Raw genomic sequence first — 20,870 nt, forward strand, 5'->3', positions numbered from 1 at the left:
CAGCAGGCCTTTGTATGGGTGCGCGGGAGTGGTCTTCTGTAACGGGATAGGATTAATCCTTTTGGGATGTAATGGGTTAGAGCGTGTATTTCTATATATCTATATCTATAGAAATACACGCTCTAACCCATTACATCCGAAAAGGATTAATCCTATCCCGTTACAGAAGACCACTCCCGCGCACCCATACAAAGGCCTGCTGGCCACCCATACCCGTTACAATATCCGAAAATGCGTGCAACACACACAAATAAATAAATAACCTCAGTCCCTTCTGGGGCACTATAGATCTATATAGATAGAGAGAGAGAGAGAGAGAGAGAGAGATGCATTTTTACAAATAAATAAATAAATAAATAAATCTAATTATAGGAAGTCTGCCTTTAATTTGTTCCCCATCTCACTGCTACAGCACAGACAAATCCGGGAGGTCAGGGAGCCCTCTCACCCTCTACCTCCACCAAATTTTTCCCCCTTCAGCCCCTTTCTCCCTTCCTTACTGCCAGACCTTCATCTCACTGACCACATGGAAGTGAGGAACAAATTTGAAAACAATAACCTTGAAATAAACGAGTCATTTGCACATAGTACCCATAGGACTTAGTTCATCCAGAATGGACACATTTTACCTTTTCTGGAACTGCTGCAAGTTTTAGCACACCTTCTTCATAAACATACTTTTAAGCAACATTTTTGTGCCTACTTATATGTAGTAAAGACCAGGCATGATATTTGCAACATTCCATCAAAGACTACACAAGATATTAGTCATTATTTGCCATATAGTTCACTGGGCTGGGCCCCAACATTCAGCAGCATTTCAAGAACTGGTAACCCTACAGCTGAGCACTGGTCAGTATGTGGGGGAGTGTCTGCATATGCATTAATGCACTTTAGTTAATGCACATTAAATCTAGGACCTACGTGCGCCTATATGTGAGCAGAGGCTGCTCAGACACACTGGAATTCCAGTGTGTCAGAACAGACTTGATTAATCAAGGCTGCTGGAGCATGGCAATTACTGTGCTCCAGCAGCCTCCCACATCTTGCGTATCAGCATCCCCGCGCTTCAAAATGGCAGCAGGGGAGCCTGAGCTGAGTACCTGACCCTGGAAGTGGGGCAAGGGTGGAAACAAAGGGAGGGCTGGTCAGTGGAACCAGAAGGGACTGAGGTTATTTGTTTTATTTTTTTTTTTTGTGTGTGTTGCACACATTTTTGGATATTGTAATGGGTATGGATGGCCAGCAGGCCTTTGTATGGGCAGCTTGTCAAAGCTGCTCTAATTAAAGTGCTGCCCCCTCTGCTCCCAAAGCAGATGTAAAAGTGCCCTACATCGTAATGTACTAAGAAAATGAATGTTAGTGTGCTTTAATGCGCATTAACAAAAGAGCAATGGGCACTTTTACACATGCTCTGGAAGTGGGGGAGGGCAGTGCTTTAATTAGAGTTGCTCTGAGAGTTGCTCTAATTAAAGCACCACAACGTCTCATGTATCAGTGTCCCCGCACTTCAAAATAGCAGTGGGGGCTCTTGAACTAAAGCTTGTTTGACACACTTTAGTTCAACATGCTTTAGTTCAAGCACCCCACCACCATTTTTAAGTGTGGGGATGCTGATACATGAAATGTGGGAGGCTTCTGGAGCGTAGTAATTACCACGCTCCAGCAGACTCATTTAATCAAGACTGCTCTGATGTGCTATAATTACAGTGCATCAGAGCAGTCTCTGTGCTTGTGTACAGGCACCTATAGTTTAAATTATGCTTAATGTATTAGCCTATTTTTATGTGCATTAACTAAATAGCACAGTTTTTTTTAGTGATGCTTTAATATGTATTAAAATAAGCTAATGCACATTAAAGTGCACATATAGATATGCCCACTGCGTAATCCAGATACCCCCATAAAGGATCCATTTTCTAATTAGTCCTCCACTCATGGGTGGAACTGGATGTTCCTGTCATGAGTCCTGGGATCCTCCAAAAATTTATATGCAAATGTGGTACAGGGCACCCTGGTCTGGCACACCTCATGGAAGATGGGCCACACTAATCATACAAGAGGCTGAGAGGAGAGGTGATAGAGGGATTCTGGCTGAAATATTTGGGACCCCATTTGGTGATGTTTGCCAGATGTTTAAGGCTGGTAAAAAACAAATCACTGAAGAAAGCCACAGTTGTGGGAGCGAATGCAATGTAGTGACTTACCATGACTCTTCGAAGAGTCAGCATTGAGGGAGACTATACTCAATGGGGAGTAACATATATTATCTTATCCAGATGGGCTGCACTAACCTAGCCTTGTGGTAGGTTAGCACTTCAGTCTATTTGGCTAAGATCAAATGTAGCAGCATTTTTGGAACTAAGGGGTGGGTTTCAGGGCTGGCTGTCCCACTTCTAGTGCCGGCCTGGTATTGTAGTGCCTCCAGGCCTAGTGCCAGTTCTCTGCAGAGGGAACAACCGCCTGCTTTCTTAAAGGGCCACAAAAAAATTCCCCATCAGCATATTTGTCCAATATGGGCCATGTGTTTTATAGTCAAGCTCCGTGTCAGCTGCATTTAATCAACTTCATACTTGGTTTCAATTACTGAGTACATGCTGCTTTTGGCAGAAGTTTAATGATAGACAATGTATTTAATGAGGTCTTACATTCACATACAAGGAAACGAGAGGCTTTCCTGTCCATACTGATTGGGGGAAAAACCCCAAACCTCATCGTCTATTCAAGTAAATATGATATATTCAAGTATAATTAACATTATATACACTGTCACCAAAAGAAATGCAAAAGAGAGGTTTTTCAAAAGCATGTAGAGATGTAGGACACAGCATCCAATGATACTGAATAGATCCTGTCCTCCTACATCCCTTAAGCCTTTTTGAAAATCTTCTACTAACTTAGCACATAAATTATATGCAATTACTCAATTAACTACTAAATGAAGCAGAAAAAGCATAAAAGGAGGATGTACTTGTTGGCCTAGGGTGAAGGGTGGCGGTGTTGTACTTGGGAAAAGGGGAAAAAAAATCTGTGACCAAGTATTTCAGTTCCAAAGTCTGCAGAGTAGACAGCAATATCAGAGAACGTAAGTGTTCAGGACAGTATCACTCCACGCAACTCAGCAAACAACTTCTTTTAGTGACCCTATATTCAGATCAATTATTTAAGGGGTCTTCCTTCTATTTTCTCCTTATACAGATTAAATAACTTGCTAGGTGCAACCTGACTCCTATTACCACACTATTTGATGAGTCAACAAAAGTCAAATTGTGTCGTTCCTATTATTTGTTTCATTCTATTGCAGTTTGTATAATAGATTTATTATGTACAAAACTTTTCTTTTTAAATGTCAACTAAAATTTAACTTGAAGCTTTCAAATCTTGTTGAAAGACTTTTTGCATTCTGTTAATGTTCTCTTTCTAGACTCATACCTCTGCCTACAGTCTCAAACTTAACATAAGCATCCTGAAAGTTTCTCTCAAACCCACTATGACACAAGCCATTTCACAGGCTTAGGTAAATTCAGGATGTTACCGGGTGCAAAACACTACTTTAGTTTGCTAGAAATTATTCCAATAATTCACAGGCAAATGCATTCTGATGTAAGGCTGTCTTTAAAGTGCATTTATTAATCAGGTTTATTCTTTCTTTAAAAAAAAGAAAAGAAAAAGATTCGGAGTGGTTGTTTGCACTGTCTGGAGCCAGACACAGCAGAGGCTAATCTGAAAGCGTATCCCTGCATAGCTATGACCTTGATTTACCTCTGCTATCCCAGTCCCTGGCCTCTCCAGAGAGAAGTTTGTTGCACATGTGTTTTATAACATTCTGTACTGCTTTTTCTTAGAACATATTTAAGAGTACTAAGTGGACAGATTCACTTCTTAAAATACACACAATTTCCAAAACACCACTCTCATTGGTGTCTCACATACTACTTCAAACAGGAGCACAGCTTTTGTTATACTTTTCACAAAATATGTCAAAAGAAATATGTACACAGAGGATCATTCAAGAGCCATTAAAATATATAACCCAAGATACTGAAACATTCAATAGTTTCTACACACACAAATCTGAAGATGTATTGAAAGGTGTTATAGCAGGGATGGGCAAAGCCTGGTCCGCAGTCCACTTCAGGCCTGTGGCGGACTCCATTTCCCAGCAGCCCTTGCCTGTGTCACGGTGGCTAGTTTCCATGGACAACCCAGGAGCAGTGGCTCCGTGACAGCACATGGCCATGGTTTCCATGGAGACTGGCCCCAACAGTGCTGGCAGGGCATGCAGATGGATGGGGAGCTGCCTTTGGGCTGGGATCTTGCAGCAGTGATAGCGTGGTCCGGAGCCAGGGCAGAGCTTCAATCTGTTGCCCGCATGCCCTGGGCAGGGGCATGCAGGCAGGGGATCGCAGCTGTGTCCCAGCTCCGGACCATGCTGTCACTGCTGCAAGATCCAAGTCCTAGCTCCAGAGCAGCTCCCCACCTAGCAGTGTGCCCTACTGCTGCTGCTGGGACCGGTCTCCATGGAAACCATGGCCCTGTGCTGTCACGGCACCACAACTCCTGGGGTCTCCATGAAAATCATCTGCAGTGATGCAGGCAGGGGCTGCTGGGAAACGGAGTTTGGCCATCAGTCAGATCTGCCATTTTGCTTACCCCTGTGTTACAGTGCAAAACTCCACCCTCTCAAAGAGAAAGTGCTCTGGTGGTCCTCTACCAAGACACCAGAACTTAAGAGTTAAGTAATTAACATACTGCAGATATTATAGAAGGGCCCTCTTCCTAAAACAGGTCTGCAATTATTTGTCTAATTCAACAAATTATAAACTGTGATAGTGGCTTAAGTATACTACAGATTTTTGCCAATGAATCTGAATGCACTCACTCAAATTTACAGTTAAGGTGACTTTTACAATTATGTCTACTTGGTCTGTCCTTCAATTTGTTCACTGTAAAATTTCAAATCTCGAAGAAATGGATCTGTTGTGATAAATCAAAATGTCTGTGTTTCTTTAGAGTGATTTTGCTACTCAAGAGGCCACTATGTACAATTTGATTGAGGAAAACAATTTATTTGCATTAAAACTTCTATTCTATTTTATTTTAAACATTTTAGATTTATATATTGGAATGTATGATTAAACCATATTTATTTTAAAGAACCTGTAAATTCAAAATATTTTCATAAAATATGATTTATATTGTTATTAAGCTCACATATCTCTTCTCTTTTACAGTGTTAACTCAGACAAGTTTGTTTTGGGGAAGTTGTAAAAGAACCATTTATTTTAATCATTTCAATTAGGGTCTAACCCTAAAAGAAAAAAAGCTAATGTATGGCTCATAAAAGAAAGCAATACCTTCAGAAAACTTGGAGCCAATTCATTTATTATTACACCCCTTGGACTTCTCTATGGTACATCCAAATGCTCATTTCCCCTATACCATCCAGGGACTAACTAAAGCACAGGACTACTTCAGCCATATACTTTCCTATCCTTTCAAATCTCTCCTGCCTGTCCCAGGACGCCTCTTGCATTAAAAACTTCCACAGTAAAGGTCTAAAACCATATTCAAAACAGTCAGGAGAACTGCTGTGCCATAGATATTCCCATAGGGCTTTTAGCCTCTTTTGGCCACTCTTCACTAATGCCGCTAGTACTGGGGTCGGCAGTGTTTTTGGCTGGAGTATCTAAAACACCCCAACCTCCACCCATGCCTCAACTTGGAGTGCCAGAGGCAGATGGTGGGGGACCCACAAGGGCCCTAATCCTTGTTGCTGGCAGCAGATGTATGTCCACCTCTGGGCAAAAGGTGGGAGAGGGGCTGAGGTTGCACTGCCCCAGGTCCTTCCCTGGCTGTGCGCTCCAAGGTGCACATGCAGCCACTGCTGCTGCCACAGAGTTGGTGCCAGGGCTCCAGACCCTGGTGCAGTTGTTTGCAGCCTGTCCACCGCCTGCTACAGCTGCCTAGAGCCTGGGCCAACTGTGGCAGGCAGCCGGGAGGCACAAGGGTCCGGAGCCTTGGCTGAGCTCTGTGGCGGGGTGGCTGTGTGTATGCTCTGGAGCACACAGTGAGCAAGAGGCCAGGGTTGTGCTGCCCCAGGCCCTTTCCTAGCCATGCACCCCAAGGCATGCATGCAGCTGCTGCCACACAGCCCAGCCAGGGTTCTGGATCCCAGTGCAGCTGTCTGCAGCTTCCCAGCTGCCTGCCACAGCTGGCCCAGGTTCTGGGCAGCTGCTGCCTGCCATGGAGCCTGGGCTGTTTGCAGCAGGGCTTGCAGCCTCCCAAACACCTGCTGCGAGCAGGCTAGTGGCAGCTGTCCAGAGCCCAGGCCAGCCGTGGCATGCTGAGCAAAATGGCCTCACATGTGCCATGGTCTGGCACACATACCAGGGGTTGCTGAATTAGCACAACAGAGCTATAGAGCACTTCACTGTGCTAATAAACATCTCTACTGATCAGATTTAGGGTGCTTGTACACGTGATGCCATTTCCATGTACATGTGACAAAAACATCACTTTGTGTGGCTTAATGCCATTATGCTGGGGTGGGCAATTATTTCAGGCAGAGGACCACTTACTGAGTTCTAGCAAGCCATTGAGGGCCACATGACAGGCAGCCAGGCGCAAATAAATATTAATTTACTAAATTTTTAGGGGCCCCGCAGGCCAGATAGAATGGCCTGGCAGGCCAGATCTGGCCCATGGGCCACGTTTTGCCCACCCTATATTATGCTGTATGTATGCAAGAGTTTTGGGGGCTTGCAGATGAGTTTGCATTGTTGCAGACTAAAGTAAATCCTGATGTAGCTTAGTTTGCAATGATATGTTGCAGCTATTAGTCAGCTCGGCCCCCAGCCACGGGAGAGGTGGGTAGGCTCTGCAGAAGAAAAGGATCAGGCCCCTTCTGCTTTTGTTTTCAGCAGGTGTCTGATGAAGGCAGAAGTTGGCGAGGAGCCCGATTGGTTTTTGTTTGTTTGGTTTGTTTGTTTACGGCAGAGCCTTCCCACCTCTCCTGCAGCCAGATGGCAAGCTACCGGCCAGCTGAGCCACAGGCCTTCCTCCATGGCAGCAGCACCCCTTGGGGCCACCTGGGTGGGCTACTACTGAGCCAGGTGCTACCTCAGCTTGGGGTCAGGGAAGACTTGGATCAGGCCGGGTGCCGCCTTTGAGCTGGGGCAGCACCTGGCCTGCTAGCAGCCTGCCCAGGCAGCCCCAGGGTGTGCTGCCACCACGGAAGAAAGGATCGGTGCCCCCCACAGCTCAGGGGCTGCCTTGGCTCATTGGCAGCTCATCCCTGGCCATAGGCAGGCTCCACTGAGGAAAAAAAAAAAAAAAAAGAAAAAAGAAAAGAAGATCAGGTTCTTTGCCATAACAGTGACAGAAACCCCTAAACTGAAAGGGTGGGTTTCAACTAAAAACCCACCGTTTCAATTTAGGGGGCACAGAATGCAACCCTAAGAACTAAACTTCTTTCACGTGTACAAGCTCCTTTAGGGCATGTCCTCACTGCCTCAGAGATTGTGCAAGGGAGCATCACCATGAATGTACACCCTGCTTCCAATCTGCGCAGGCCAAATGCCAACCAAATCATGTGATGAAACGTAGGCAAGAGTGGTGCGGAGTGCAAAACACAGACCCCCCACCCAGGAGAGGAAGTAGCACTGGCATGTAAATTAGCTACATTACATTGTTTTACACATGGCATATACAAAGCAGATTTCTTCTGATTCACTGTTCCATTTCATAGATTCATAAGTGTTAGGGTCAGAAGGGACCTCAATAAATCATCAAGTCCAACCCCCTGCATAGGCAGGATAGGGTGCTGGGTTCAGATGACCCCAGCCAGATGCCCATCTAACCTCCTCTTGAAGACCCCCAGGGTAGAGGAGAGCACCACCTCCCTTGGGAACCCATTCTAGATTTTGGCCATTCTAACTGTGAAGAAGTTCCTCCTAATGTCCAGTCTAGATCTGCTCTCTGGTAGCTTATGATCATTATTTCTTGTGACCCCCAGGGGAGCCTTGGTGAGTCGAGCTTCACCAATTCCCTTCTGAGCCCCCATGATGAATTTATAGGCAGCCACGAGGTCGCCTCTCAACCTTCACTAGTCTCTCCTCGTAGGGCTTGGCCTGCAAGCCCTTAACCATACAAGTGGCCCTTCTCTGGACCCTCTCCAGGTTATCTACATGCCTCTTGAAGTGCGGCGCCCAAAACTGCACGCAGTATTCCAACTGCAGTCTAACCAGAGCCCAATAGAGGGGCAGTATCACCTCCTTGCTCTATTTGTCATGCACCTGCTGATGCATGATAAAGTACAGTTAGCTTTTCTGATTACTTCATCACACTGACGACTCATGTTCATCTTGGAGTCCATTTCATTTTGAAGTTATAAGTCCCTAACAAAAAACAAAACAAAACAAAAAAAACCCTTCCCACAAAACAGGACATTTAAATACATGTCCTTCAAATTTCTATGACACCTATAACTAGAAGGGCATATAAAAATTCACTTATACTATGCAGTGCCCAAAACAGTAACCAGATAATCTTTTACACAGAGTGACAAGCAGAAGTTATGATCATGTAGTTTTCTGATTAGTAACTGAAAGGGATTCTGTTATAGTCTCTCACACTATAAGCTTTTCCCCTTTTAATTGGAATGTCTTTCTGATAGGCAGTTTTTGACAAAAAAATTTAGACATCAGCTTGAAGATGACAAACTTGAAAGAAGAAAAAATGTAAGAGTTCTAGAAATTCATATCCACATCTTCTTGTAGCTTTGGTACCCTTTTTTCTTCCAGCAGTTTTACTTGGCCTTTAAACTAGCTCAACAAGATCTTTTTTCAATTCAAGTCCACAATGCAACTATAAAACTTTTCAATTATCACGATAGGGAGAGGGTATCCCATGCCAGGATGTGCACAGATTCATTCCCTAGTTCTGCCTGAATGCAACAAGGATTGCAGCATAATGGGATTAGACGCTATCAATGCTAGCATGAATGGAACACAATTTATTTTTGCAATATATTGCAGTACCAGTCTCTCCAACTTGTTTCCTACATAACAGTAAAAATCTTAACAAGTGTGAAAATTCATTGCTCTGGGTGGTAGCTGGTCATTCTATCAAAAGGAAACTGAGTTATGACTCATCCTGTCTACCTTTTCCTTTCCTGAGAAATAAGCAGAATTTAATGTTTCAGGAAAACTTAACCAATTGCCAGCCTCTGAAACAAATATGATTGTTGCCAGAAATATAATTTTGAATATACTTTAACCAGATTGTAGTTAAGGCAGCTGAAATCCAAGATGGAATTTAGTCATTGTGTTTAGGAATACCTAAAACAAAATATTCCTGAATTTCATGCCATTCTTGGATGTTCTGTTTCTTTCTCCTGGACATTACAAGACCATAGAGCATTTCCATGCAAACGTATCTACAAATGAATGTTGTAGTTTTGCTTGGGGATGCTAAAAAAAGCAAAGAACCATATGTGTGCATGTGTGTGCGCGCATGTGTGAGAGAGAGTGATCTTACCTTCCCTCCTACAAAAGGAACACATGTTGAGCGGCCTACTGGTTACAGGCATTAAACCTTGAGAACTAAGGGTGTTTGTTGTTTTTTAAGACATACAATTTTGCAGTTACAATACTCTGTAGAAGCAAATACTAAATGCTGAATCACTCAGGTCTGACTGCAAGTCTCCCCGAGTCTGGTTCTGGACAGTGGAGTTTTTCTTCTGTCCCTACACACATTCATAGGAGGTAGTAAACTTTGGCAAAAAGGGAACAAAATATGAATTTTGTTTAGCATTTCATTTACTCTATAAATTACATATTTTCTATCATAACATGCCTTCAAGCTTGTACAGTAACTCTTGTTGAAGTCGAGATACAACAATCATCTAATTTGGAGGCTGCTACATCAATTGTCAAAGGCATTTTTGCCTGTCATACTGCTAGGTCTTCAAGTAGAGTACCTGAACTCATCACATTACTATTTTGGAGAAGGAGATACAGCAGAGAATCAACATGCCACTTTCTAAAGCTAAAGGCAACCCTTATTCATTCAAACAAGTAAGTTTCTAGTTAATATGGATGTGCCCATTCTAAATGCATCAGAATCCAAGGATGGAAGGTCAAAACAAATCTTTGAAAGTCTTGACTGCCAAAAGTTGCACCACCCAGATTTAGGGAAAATAAAACACCCCATTTCTACTGCAAGAGTTGAGCAAGTTGGGGTAATACAAGATTTAAATGCTAAATCTGAAGGGATATGCAAAGTTATAAATAGGTTTTCTGTCATCACAATTAACTCAAATCTGACAGAAAAGGGAAATGTAGAAAGAGAAGATTTTGTTTATTTCCATTTGCACTTCCCACAGAAAATTCTTTGAGCATCATAAGACTAACTCGTACATTCTAGTAACTAGATGCTGTTATGCAACCATCTCTTTCACTTCAATTATGCTGAGACGGACCCTGTGCATAACATCATACCTATTCAATGAACTGGTATAAGATAAAAATAACCAGAATGCTGGGATTTATGTTGTGCAGTGGGCCCACAGCACCTGTAAATGAGTAGATTCTAAGATAATGCCACATTCAGTAAGACAATACATTTATGTAATGTCATTCAGTTGGAATGTCGTATGATGGTCCAGGAAGTATGCAAGAAAAGGGTTTTTTTGTAGTGTCTTTTACTGGATCATCTGCACAGTGGGCCAAGAGATGTCAGACACACTTTTGGGTGCAAAGTAGTCAGATCTTAAGAAGGGGTGCAAGTTGTAGCCATGTTGGCTTGTCTGCCTAGATCTTAAGAAGGGCACTTTGAAACCAAAAAGCGTATCCAGCTTCTCTCCCCACTCTATAGTGGTCGGAAAAAAAAAAAATCACAAAAAAACCCTCGTCTCGTACATGTACATGATGTAGATGAGGTAGTGAGATAGTTCAGACAACCAACTGCAATCGTAAGAATTTCATTATTTATACTGGCCCCAAAAAGAATATAGCTAAATACTTTAAAAGGTGTTCAAGCACAGCATCATGAGACTCTTCTAGACATCCAACACTGGAATTCTATTTCAGCACCTCTGAGCACCTTCAGTGCTTTGACACACTTAATGTCAAGAATGGGCAATGATGGCACATTCAAACTTGACATAGACCTTCCCCCATATTATTATTATATGTATTTTTATTATGGATGACGTCTGAGGCTACCAGTCTCTTTTCTCTCAAAATAACAGAGAGTAAGGCAGAAATAGAATGGGAGAAACAAGTCACACCTAAGTAACACAATTTAAAAACACCTTTTGGAAATATTAAAGAAATTTAGTAAGAAAAACAGGCGGTAGACCCTAAAGTGCAAAGGCTATGAGTATTTTATAAGTTTTGATTATAAGGATGAAGGAAACAGTGTTTCATAGATTCATAGATGCTAGGGTCAGAAGGGACTTCAACAGACCATTGAGTCCGACCCCCTGCCTAGGCAGGAAAGAGGGCTGGGGTCAGATAACCCCAGCCAGGTGCCTATCCAGTCTTGTCTTAAAGACCCCCAAGGAAGGGGAGAGCACCATTCCAGATTTTGGCTACCCTTCTCATGAAGATTTTCCTGATATCCAGCCTAAATCTGCTGTCAGTTTGTGACCATTGTTCCTTGCTACCCCAAGAGGTGCCCTGGTGAAAAGAGCATCTTCAATCCTTTGCTGTGTCCCCATAATGAATTTGTAGGCAGCCACAAGATCACCTATCAGCCTTCTCTTCTGGAGGCTGAAGAGGTCCAGGTCCCTCAGTCTCTCCTCAGAGGGCTTGTCCTGTAAGTCTGTAACCATACAAGTGGTCCTCCTCTGGACCCTCTCGAGTCTATCAACATCCTTCTTGAAGTACGGCGCCCAAAACTGGATACAGTACTCCAACTGTGGTCTGACCAGTGCCTCATAGAGGTGAAGTATCCCCTCCTTGGATCTATTTGTCATGCATCTGCTGATGCATGATAAAGTGCAGTTAGCTTTGCTGATGATTTCATCACACTGATGACTCATGTTCATCTTGGAGTCCACTGACTGTGACTCCGAGATCCCTTTCCGCTTCTGTGCTGCTGAGAGGGTCGCTTCCCAGCCAGTAGGTATGCTGGATATTTTTGTACCCTAGGTGCAGCACTCTGCATTTGTCCTTGTAGTACTGTATCCTATTGTGTTCTGCCCACTTTTCTAACTGTCCAGGTCTGCCTGCAATTGTTCCCTAAGCTCTGGAGTGTGCACTTCACCCCAAAATTTAGTATTGTCTGCAAACTTGGACAGAGTACACTTCACACTCACACCCAAGTCACTGATGAAGATATTGAAGAGTACAGGTCCAAGGACCAAACCCCGCAGGACCCCACTACCCACATCCTTTCAGGTTGATACCGACCCATCTACTACCACTTTCTGGGTGCAACCGCTAAGCAAATTTGCCACCAACTGGACCATGTAAACATCTGTGTCACAGCCTCTTAATTTATTTATGAGAATAGGATGAGATACTGTATCAATAGCCTTGCTAAAGTCCAAGAAAATCCCTATCCCTAAACATCCTGTCCACTTAAAAGATGAGCACAGTACCCAAGGGCAAATGGTGCGGGGGGGGGCACGTAGGGGTGCAGAAGGGAACTCTGCAGAAGTAAGACAAGGAAGTAAGTTACTGCAGTGATCCTTTCCTTGGTTATTGATTGCAGCAGATGACAGAGCTTGCAAGAGTCTGAATCAATAAGGCAACTATAGCAGCATAAAGTTGGGCCTGGGTGGATGAGTGGGGTTGGTCTCTGCAGATAGGGGTGCTTCCAGCAGCTGATGTAAGTCATCGCCCAACCCCAACCGCTTGTATCTGTTCATTGAAGGGGGAGAGCAGTTGAGACCAGATATGGGCATGCTGTGATGCAGTGGGGGATAGTTGCAGTCCTTTCCCCTACCAGACCTATGGCTGGGGAAGAGAGCTATTTAGGAGAGGTTCTGAGGGGAAGCAGTTCTGGGAAGAGAGGTCATGGGCACCAAGGGCATTTGGGGCGGGGGGGGGGGCAGCATAGGGTGAGGTGGAACAGATGGGTTTTAGGGCTGAAGGGGATGGTGGGGGGAAATGGAGAGAGAGGGGGTTTGGAAAAGAGGGACTCTGGGTAAAGGGAGCATGGGGTGGATGCACTGAGGCTTGCATGTTCAGAGGGGCACAGGAAGGCTCAGCAATGCATGAGGGGGATGGTGAAAGGTCAGGGGGCCTAGGACATGATGGGGACAAGTCTGCACAATGCAATGGATTTGTGAGGGTAGTGAGGGGGCATGAGGAGGAGGAGGATGATAGGGCTTGGTGGGCTTTGGGCATGATGGAGTGGGGCTGAGCAGGATAATATGTAGGATAGCAGGGGACAGAATGGAGCCAAGAGGCATTTGAAGTGGCAGGGGCAATACATAAGGCTGTGAGTAGATGAGACAAGGCGTATGTGTGCACGACACTTTAAAGAGGGTTAAATGCTTTTGCACCAATTTAATGGTGTTGGTGTTTGCATGCGTCGGTGGCGTACTGTGCAGTAATTCCAGGCGCTGTAGCAAATTCAGTGGCGTAATGTGCCTTAAATGACTTGAGGAGGGGCGAGGCACTGGGCTCCATGCATCTCAGGGGCTTTGCAGGATGCCTGTGCAGGCAGACTGGCAGTAGCCCGGGAAGGCAGGCTCTGCCCAAGAAAAAATAAAAATAATAATAAAAAAAAGTGGCGAGCCTGATTCCCCCCTCCCCCGCCTGCCTGCCTAAGCTGTGCAGGGGCCCGGTGCTTCCCTCAGCTGCTGTGTTGCCCCCGGGACCACCCAAGCCACTGTTGCCGTGGAGGGAAGCACCGGCCAACCCGCAGCCGCTCCACCAGCCAGCAGCTCGCCCTCCCCTCCCCACCACCAGAGAGGCAGGTAAGTGTACAGGTATGTGCATGACACAGGGGTTTACATGGCCCTACATTGACGTGGTGTTTTTAAAAAACCAATGCTTCAATTTAGGGTCCCCGTTTCATCTACACATGCCCTAAAAGGACAGTGAGAAACACTTTGGTGGAAAGCGCAGGGGACTTGTGTGGTGGGGGGTGGGTGCAGGGAACAGTTCTGTCTAAGGCCAGGCTCAGGGGTAAGTTACACCCTCACAGCATCAGGCAGGGTTGTCCCTAGGGTGGGACAAATTGGGGCAATTGCCCTGGGCGCCGCGCTTTCAGGGGCCCCGCAGAGCTGGGTGGAGCAGCCGTGGCAAATCCATGCAGCTGCTGGCTTCATGTGTGGTGGCTTGGCACCCTGCCTCCCCTCCCCACCCCAAATCCACTGCCGGCTTTCTTGTGTCCGGGGGTGGGGCCCTGCACAGGCCGAATTGACCTGGGCCTCGCACCCTGCTTGGGTCGTCTCTGGCATCAGGTGCCAGCCCTACTCTGGAGCTGGCAATCACCCCACCCCCCAGATTCATTAATTTTTGTTTTTGCATGGATCAAACAAGTCCTAGATCTCTAGCATATTAGTAAAGCTTTTAGTTTCTTTTTAATTGGGGGGTGTGATGTGGTGTGGTGTGCAATGGGACAATGCACAACACCACCTGCATCCCCCTTCTCAAAATCATGGGTCCTCCCATGTCGGTACCTATCATAAATAAATGCAGCATGTAGAATGATAATGGGCGCTACAGAATAACAGAACTGTGTCCGACACACGCCACAGTTTAAACTGCTTTACAAGCTCCTGTGTCATTGTGCTTACCTTCTAATTGACATCTGTCTTTTAGACCCAAGAACAGTAAAATTATATAGCTTCAACATTTGAGTGTTTAGTAAAATACAGGTTTAAGATTTTAGTTTGCCTTCTTCCCCCTTCTCCCCCCCTGCAATACTATAATAATATTGCTGCATATGAGCAAACAATTATTTAGTAGATGACATTTCTAAATGCAGTGCCATGAGTTCGTTAGCAGCTTTATATAAGGATATAAAATTAACTCTTAACTCTTGTATGGCAGCCTGACTCATGCATTAGAAAAACTAATAGTCTCCCACCTCAGTTGAATTCATCTTTATTACACCTTATAGCTTGCCTGAACCAAGTACTTAACATTCCCCTTGTAATCAGTTTTCTGGTTCTTTATCTTCCTTCTCCTTTTCATTTTAAGCCACCTTTTAAATCTAAGTATTTTTTTATGAATTAAAGTGCCTCCAAATGCCACATCTTAAAACTGAACCATATACATGTAGAGAACTGTCATAATTGTCAAAAGATACCGTTCTTAAAAGGGTACTAACTGTATGTGACATTCCTTTTTATGAAAGGCTTTGTTACACGCATTCAACTTGCCCAGTGCTTGCAGAATACCACAAAAGCATACTGGATAAGTGTGGCAATGTACAAATATTTGTCAGGTGAACTGATAAGATGGCTGGATTCATTGTGGCTTCTCTGATTACCTCTACCATTCTTTGCTAGAACAATGTCCCTCAGTAAATAACAAAAGATGTTCCTACGCAAACCACAAGTGTATACCAGTGGGACTATTCTACCTCATTCCCCAGCAGTGGATGTGCACCTAAATTACAAAGGCTCACTTAAAATCGGAGCGTTGGCCCCTTTTTCAAGAATACAGACAAGTCTGGTACACAGAGCAAGAATATGTTTAATGACTTGATATCATTCACCTCTTTAGAAAACATCTTACTACATATAGCAAAAGATAAAAGTGCAAGTCTTATTTCAGCATATGTTAGATCAGTTACATTATTTAAACTATAGCATATTGACAGTGCAGATGCAGCTGAGTGGCCAGTAATGACAAGCTATTACTTTGCAAAATATTCTAAACCTTTTCTAGTTGCCCACACGCCTGACTTATTTGCATAGATTTATTTGCCCAAGGCAGGCAAATAAGGACAAAAAGAAAAATAAAGCTGTGATGCACAGACTCTACTAGACTCACAAATGAAACTATCGTAATAGTTTCCTTGTGTTGTGAAAGGAACTTGACCTACATAACAAAAACAGGACACAAAAGAAACACATTCAGCTAAGTCTTGTTTTTACTGTGAATAACAAAATAAGCTGTTAAATATGGCTACAGTAACTGTTCCAAAACTACTAATATACATGACATTGTATCGGACATTCACTTTAAATGCATCTTTTTCCCCCGTCTCTTGAAATTCATTGGTTGGTTATGTTATAATATTTTTAATTGACAGGTAAATTGTCTCCCCCTGCCCCTGTTAGCTTAAGTCAATAATATATACAGTAAATTAAATTGTTTTAAAAAGGCCTCTCACCACATTTGCCTGGCTGAGAAGATTCATTTGACCAGTTTATAGGGAAATGGGGAACACTTTAGTGAAGCTCTTTCACCACAGATTTTTTTTTAATATATATTTTGAAACTGTTAAATTCCAAATTTAAATTCTCAACTTCAAAACTTGAGAAGCAAAAATTTCAATAAACTTTTGTCACCTTTCCCAAATTTACTAATCAGATGAGGTTCCGAAAAAGTGTATAATCATTTAGAAACAAGTTTATGCTATAGTAGCACAAATACAGTCCTCCTCTCCAGCCCCAGATCACTTCTCTTTAAAACCTTATTGCATTACAGAAGCAACCCTGCTTGCTTGACAGGCCTTTCTTTTCTTTCTTACATCCTGCTTCCCCTCCTCCCCCTTTTTTTTTGTTCAGCCCAACGCTGTAATTAAAATAGTATTTTTAGTATTATTTTGAATACAATTATCTATAAAATGTTCCATGTAAATCTTGTGAGTTTAATTCTCAAACTGACAGAATTTTTAAACCGTGTGATAAATCAAGTGCATTAGAAAAGAGCACTCGGATTCACAAACATCCAGTCACAACTACAAAAATATTTAAGCATTTAAAATTACTTCCTTGGATTACACACCTTCTCTGTGCAGCCCTTTGTTTCCACTGTAACCCATACTGGAATCCCTGTGTAAAGGAAGTTGCCTCCTAGCTGCAAATGGGCTATACTGTCAGTATCTGAAGGATCCAGATGTCTGCAGTGGTTAAAACAAAATGTTCAGCTTTGGGTGCATATTCAGTCTCTCTGTGCAAGACATTTTTTCACAAAGAAGGCAGAGTTAGAGTGCACATAGCAACAGCACTCTCAGCTGATTGGATGGAAGGCGTGCTTAAACCCTTCGTTGCTCGTAAGGTCTACTACAGTTTCCTGTCTGTTTGGCAGCAGTATCATGTTTTCTTTTCTCCTCTCGTGAACTCAGCTGTGTTTGGGCAATTTGAGAGGCTAAAACAACAGAGCAAGTAGAAAGGAGTAGGAGCTACTAAAAAGGGTACCAAAGTGTTACTATTTGATAAAAATATACCAATGAATCTATTTTAATTATTTCCACATGCATACACACAGCTTTTTCACAAAAGGTGAAATGTCAGGGAATCCATTTGTTACACTGAATGAAGATCAGACTGTACAACAGTTATATCTACACAGAGGAATATTTAGTGCGTGGAAACCATTTCAGAATTGGGAATAACCCTATAAAACAAGAGCATCAGTTGACCTCTATGGACTTCACTACTCCTACAGTTGCATAGCTCCATTTTTCCCAATTACACTTATCCTACAGATTTTCTCAGGTATAGGTATGTCAGCCAGGTGTGGAAAGAGGTGGGATCTTCTTTCACAGACAAACTGGGTCAGCAGAACCCCCCTAAATGCAATTGTACAACAAAACTGCATTTTTATTAATATAGCTTGTTGGAAATGGCTTTACCATATAACTGAAAAACACAGCTTTGACAATCTAGTCTTATCTACCTATGGAGTGCCTCACAATAGAGAAAGCTGGTATTTTAATACTACAGTGTGGACAGTACCTAAACTTAGCACTGAACAGATCAAAGTATGAGGCTCTGCATTATGGGAGAAAAATCTTTGTGCATTCTGCACAAAAAAAATAAATCCTTACAGATAAGCACAGGCCAGCTTACGAACCATGTCAATGAACCAGGCATTCAAAGGATGTTCAGGAACTTTTACCTAATATGTATAGGACAACATAGGCTTATATTCCTACCATATCCACGTACAGGGTCACAAAGCTTACAACTTGGCCAAAAGTAGCAAAGTAAACATCCATGGTCTTTACTGACATTTAAAATGAAAGACTTGCAAGTCATCTGGTCTACCTCCCAGCCAAAGCAAACTAACATCCTAGAATATATTTTCCAGTGTTTTATCCAACTAGCTCCAAAACAACCCAAATGGAAAGCTAGTCCACAATTTAACAGCTCTCACCTTAATACATACCAACTGAAAATGTTTTTATCCCTATACTTGTTCTTATATCTCTGCATTGCTGTACACTTGCTGTTTTAGTAGCTGTTCAGCCAAACTATACATATTTTATTTTTTTAATTCTTCCTCACAAGTCAGTCTCACAAGTCCCTTAATTTATTACTCCAGTTGGTCAAGATATTTCTAGTACTGCAAAGTCCAATAATGCATCCAATATTCTAAATGCAGTGTCAATAGCATGTTGGTTGTACTACTAAATATCAACACAATTACAAAAAACTAAAGGTAGCTGACATGACGCTGGGTATAACTTAGAGTCAGCGTAAAACAGACCTGACTGCACACAGGGTCAGATCAGCTAACCGCAATTAAACTGTCGATTCATAATTAGGCACAGTTTATACAGACTCAGTGACTTCATGGCATTCAGAACAATAAAGACACAGTGTTACACCTCGAGTAGGCACTGCAAATATAACTCCACCCCCAAGGTTGGGATCCCTCAACTCACCTGCCACAACTTGTTGGTACATGTAAGAAGGAGGGGGTTCAGTGGTGTTCTCTTCCCATATGGACACAAGACGGGGTATTCACAGGTGTGCTATGGTGTTCCTCAGGGCTCTGCCTCCCCTACACCCCGTCCACTCATCAACTGCTTGGGGATTCAGATCTTTGTCCCAACAATATATGTTGACCCCTTGACTGTGGGGTCCAATGTTGACTTCAGTAATCCGGCCCACCATGGAGATGTTGATAAGCCTGGAGATTCAATCCCTGGTCCCAGGGGTCTGAGCCACAGGCATCTGGTGTCCTTCCCAAGAGGGATGCCCCTTGAATACTTTAATGTTGAGGGGCTGGAGACTGCCTGTCCCCAGCCTGGTGCCAGACACTGCTCCCCCTCCTCTGCTGTGGGGCAGTGCCTTTAGTGCCACCACGGCCAGCACCTGGAGCCTCCGCCTGGCTGGTGTTCTTCCAGCTGGCTTCCTCCCTCCTGCCGGCTTCCAGCAGGGTTTTTAAATTCCTCGTAGTGGTGGCTCCAGCTGCAATAATCAGCTGGCCGCCGCCCCACCCGGGAAGCAGCCGCTTGAAGAGCTGGCAAAATGCCGGCTTGCACGGCTCTTGCTTCACCCCCTGCCCCCCCCCCACTCCGGAGGTGAGTTCCCTGGGGCGCAGGTAGCTCTCCTTTCCCTTTCAGGTACACCAGGGTTTGCCCCTGGTGTTTCCAAGGCCTGTGGGTGTTTTTCACTGCAACATACAGCAAAAAAGAAAAAAAAATCATCATAGACAAGACTACAGATATTTAGTATCCTTTACCTGTCCTTTTCATATGCATGTCTTCCATTGCTATTTCATTTTAGGCTCACTCAGTTCTCCCATACATTTTCACTTTATCCTTTCCCACAAATACCTCCCCCTACTGCACATCTACTTTTCCTCAAATGCATTAGCTTGCATACTGATGTTGCTCTAAACCAGGGGTTGCTCTAAGCCAGGGGTATTTGAGAAGGCCCTACAGCAGTGGTATCCAAACTTTAAGTAGGAGATCACCTTTGGCATTTAAAAGCAACCCAAGATCTACTGTGCGCCCCCCTCCCCAGCAGGTAAGTCTGTGGGGAGGGAAGGGGGGGCAGACTGAAGCAGAGGGAGAAAAAAATATTTGGGGGTATACTGCCCAGCAGGTAAGTCCCATTTGGCCAGGCCCCACTCAACTTACCCCTGCCCCTGCAGCACTATCCCTCACCGTGGAGGCCTCAATCTAGCCCCTTCCCCTTCCCTCCCCCACAGACTGACCTGCTGGGCTGGGGCATGCACCAGCATGCATGCAGCCACTCAGCCCCCAACCCCAGCCTCAGATCGACTCCAAGATCTACCGGTAATCGTGATCCACTGTTTGGTGGCCACTGTCCTAGGGGGTACAAGCTGGTGGGCGGGGACAGAGCGCCACCATGAACCATCCTGCGCTGCCACACAGGTGCTGCCATGCCTGGCTGGATGCAGGGGGCAGTGGAAACTCACACGCAGTGGCTATTGCTGCTGCGCATTCAGCTGCATGCCAGCCTACCCTCCCCCTCGCTCTGCATCCAGCCTCCAGGGGCACACTGATCCAAAAAGATTGAAAACCCCTGCTCTAAACTGTACATTGGTTGTAAAGATTTATCTGCCTACTGAGGGCTCCTTTGGAGTGTACCACCCTGCAACCAGGCCCCTCCTATATGTAGCCACTTCATATGCCATAAATTGGAGAAGGAGGCCACACAAGGCAGCTAACTACTCCAGCCATACATCATGTGGCTATTCTACCTACACTTAATGCCAGTTGTACTGAGCTAAGGAGCTGTAGCGAGCCTCAGAATCAAGCCCTGTTACTTTTAGTGGGAGGCGTGCCTGAGAAATTACTGTATTTGGATTACTGATGGTTTTGAAATACCTGCTCTCCTATAATTCATAATTAATTGTATTTATTTCTCCCAAATGTCACTAAGAATTTAGAAGTATATGATACTAGAAAAATGATAATTTATACCATAAAAACAAGGACATATGCAGATAAAAAGTAAAGCCTGATGTACA

General features: G+C 44.0%; 1 protein-coding gene across 2 annotated transcripts in view; it reads right to left on the reverse strand.

The window, feature by feature from the left end:
- ATOSA (atos homolog A) overlaps window positions 1–20,870 on the reverse strand; it is a 77,271-nt gene that overhangs the window by 42,350 nt on the left and 14,051 nt on the right. Inside the window, exon 1 of one of the 2 annotated variants that reach the window (XM_006270151.4) lies at window positions 16,926–17,088. The exons of the other annotated variant lie outside the window; for it this stretch is intronic. Coding sequence (XP_006270213.1) covers window positions 16,926–16,962 — 37 coding nt within the window. The 5' untranslated portion in view covers window positions 16,963–17,088. Of the gene's footprint in view, window positions 1–16,925; window positions 17,089–20,870 lie in introns of those variants that run through there. 2 annotated transcript variants of the gene reach the window in all.

This window comes from Alligator mississippiensis, chromosome 11 (genome assembly GCF_030867095.1).
Source record: "Alligator mississippiensis isolate rAllMis1 chromosome 11, rAllMis1, whole genome shotgun sequence".
Taxonomy (NCBI): domain Eukaryota; kingdom Metazoa; phylum Chordata; order Crocodylia; family Alligatoridae; genus Alligator; species Alligator mississippiensis.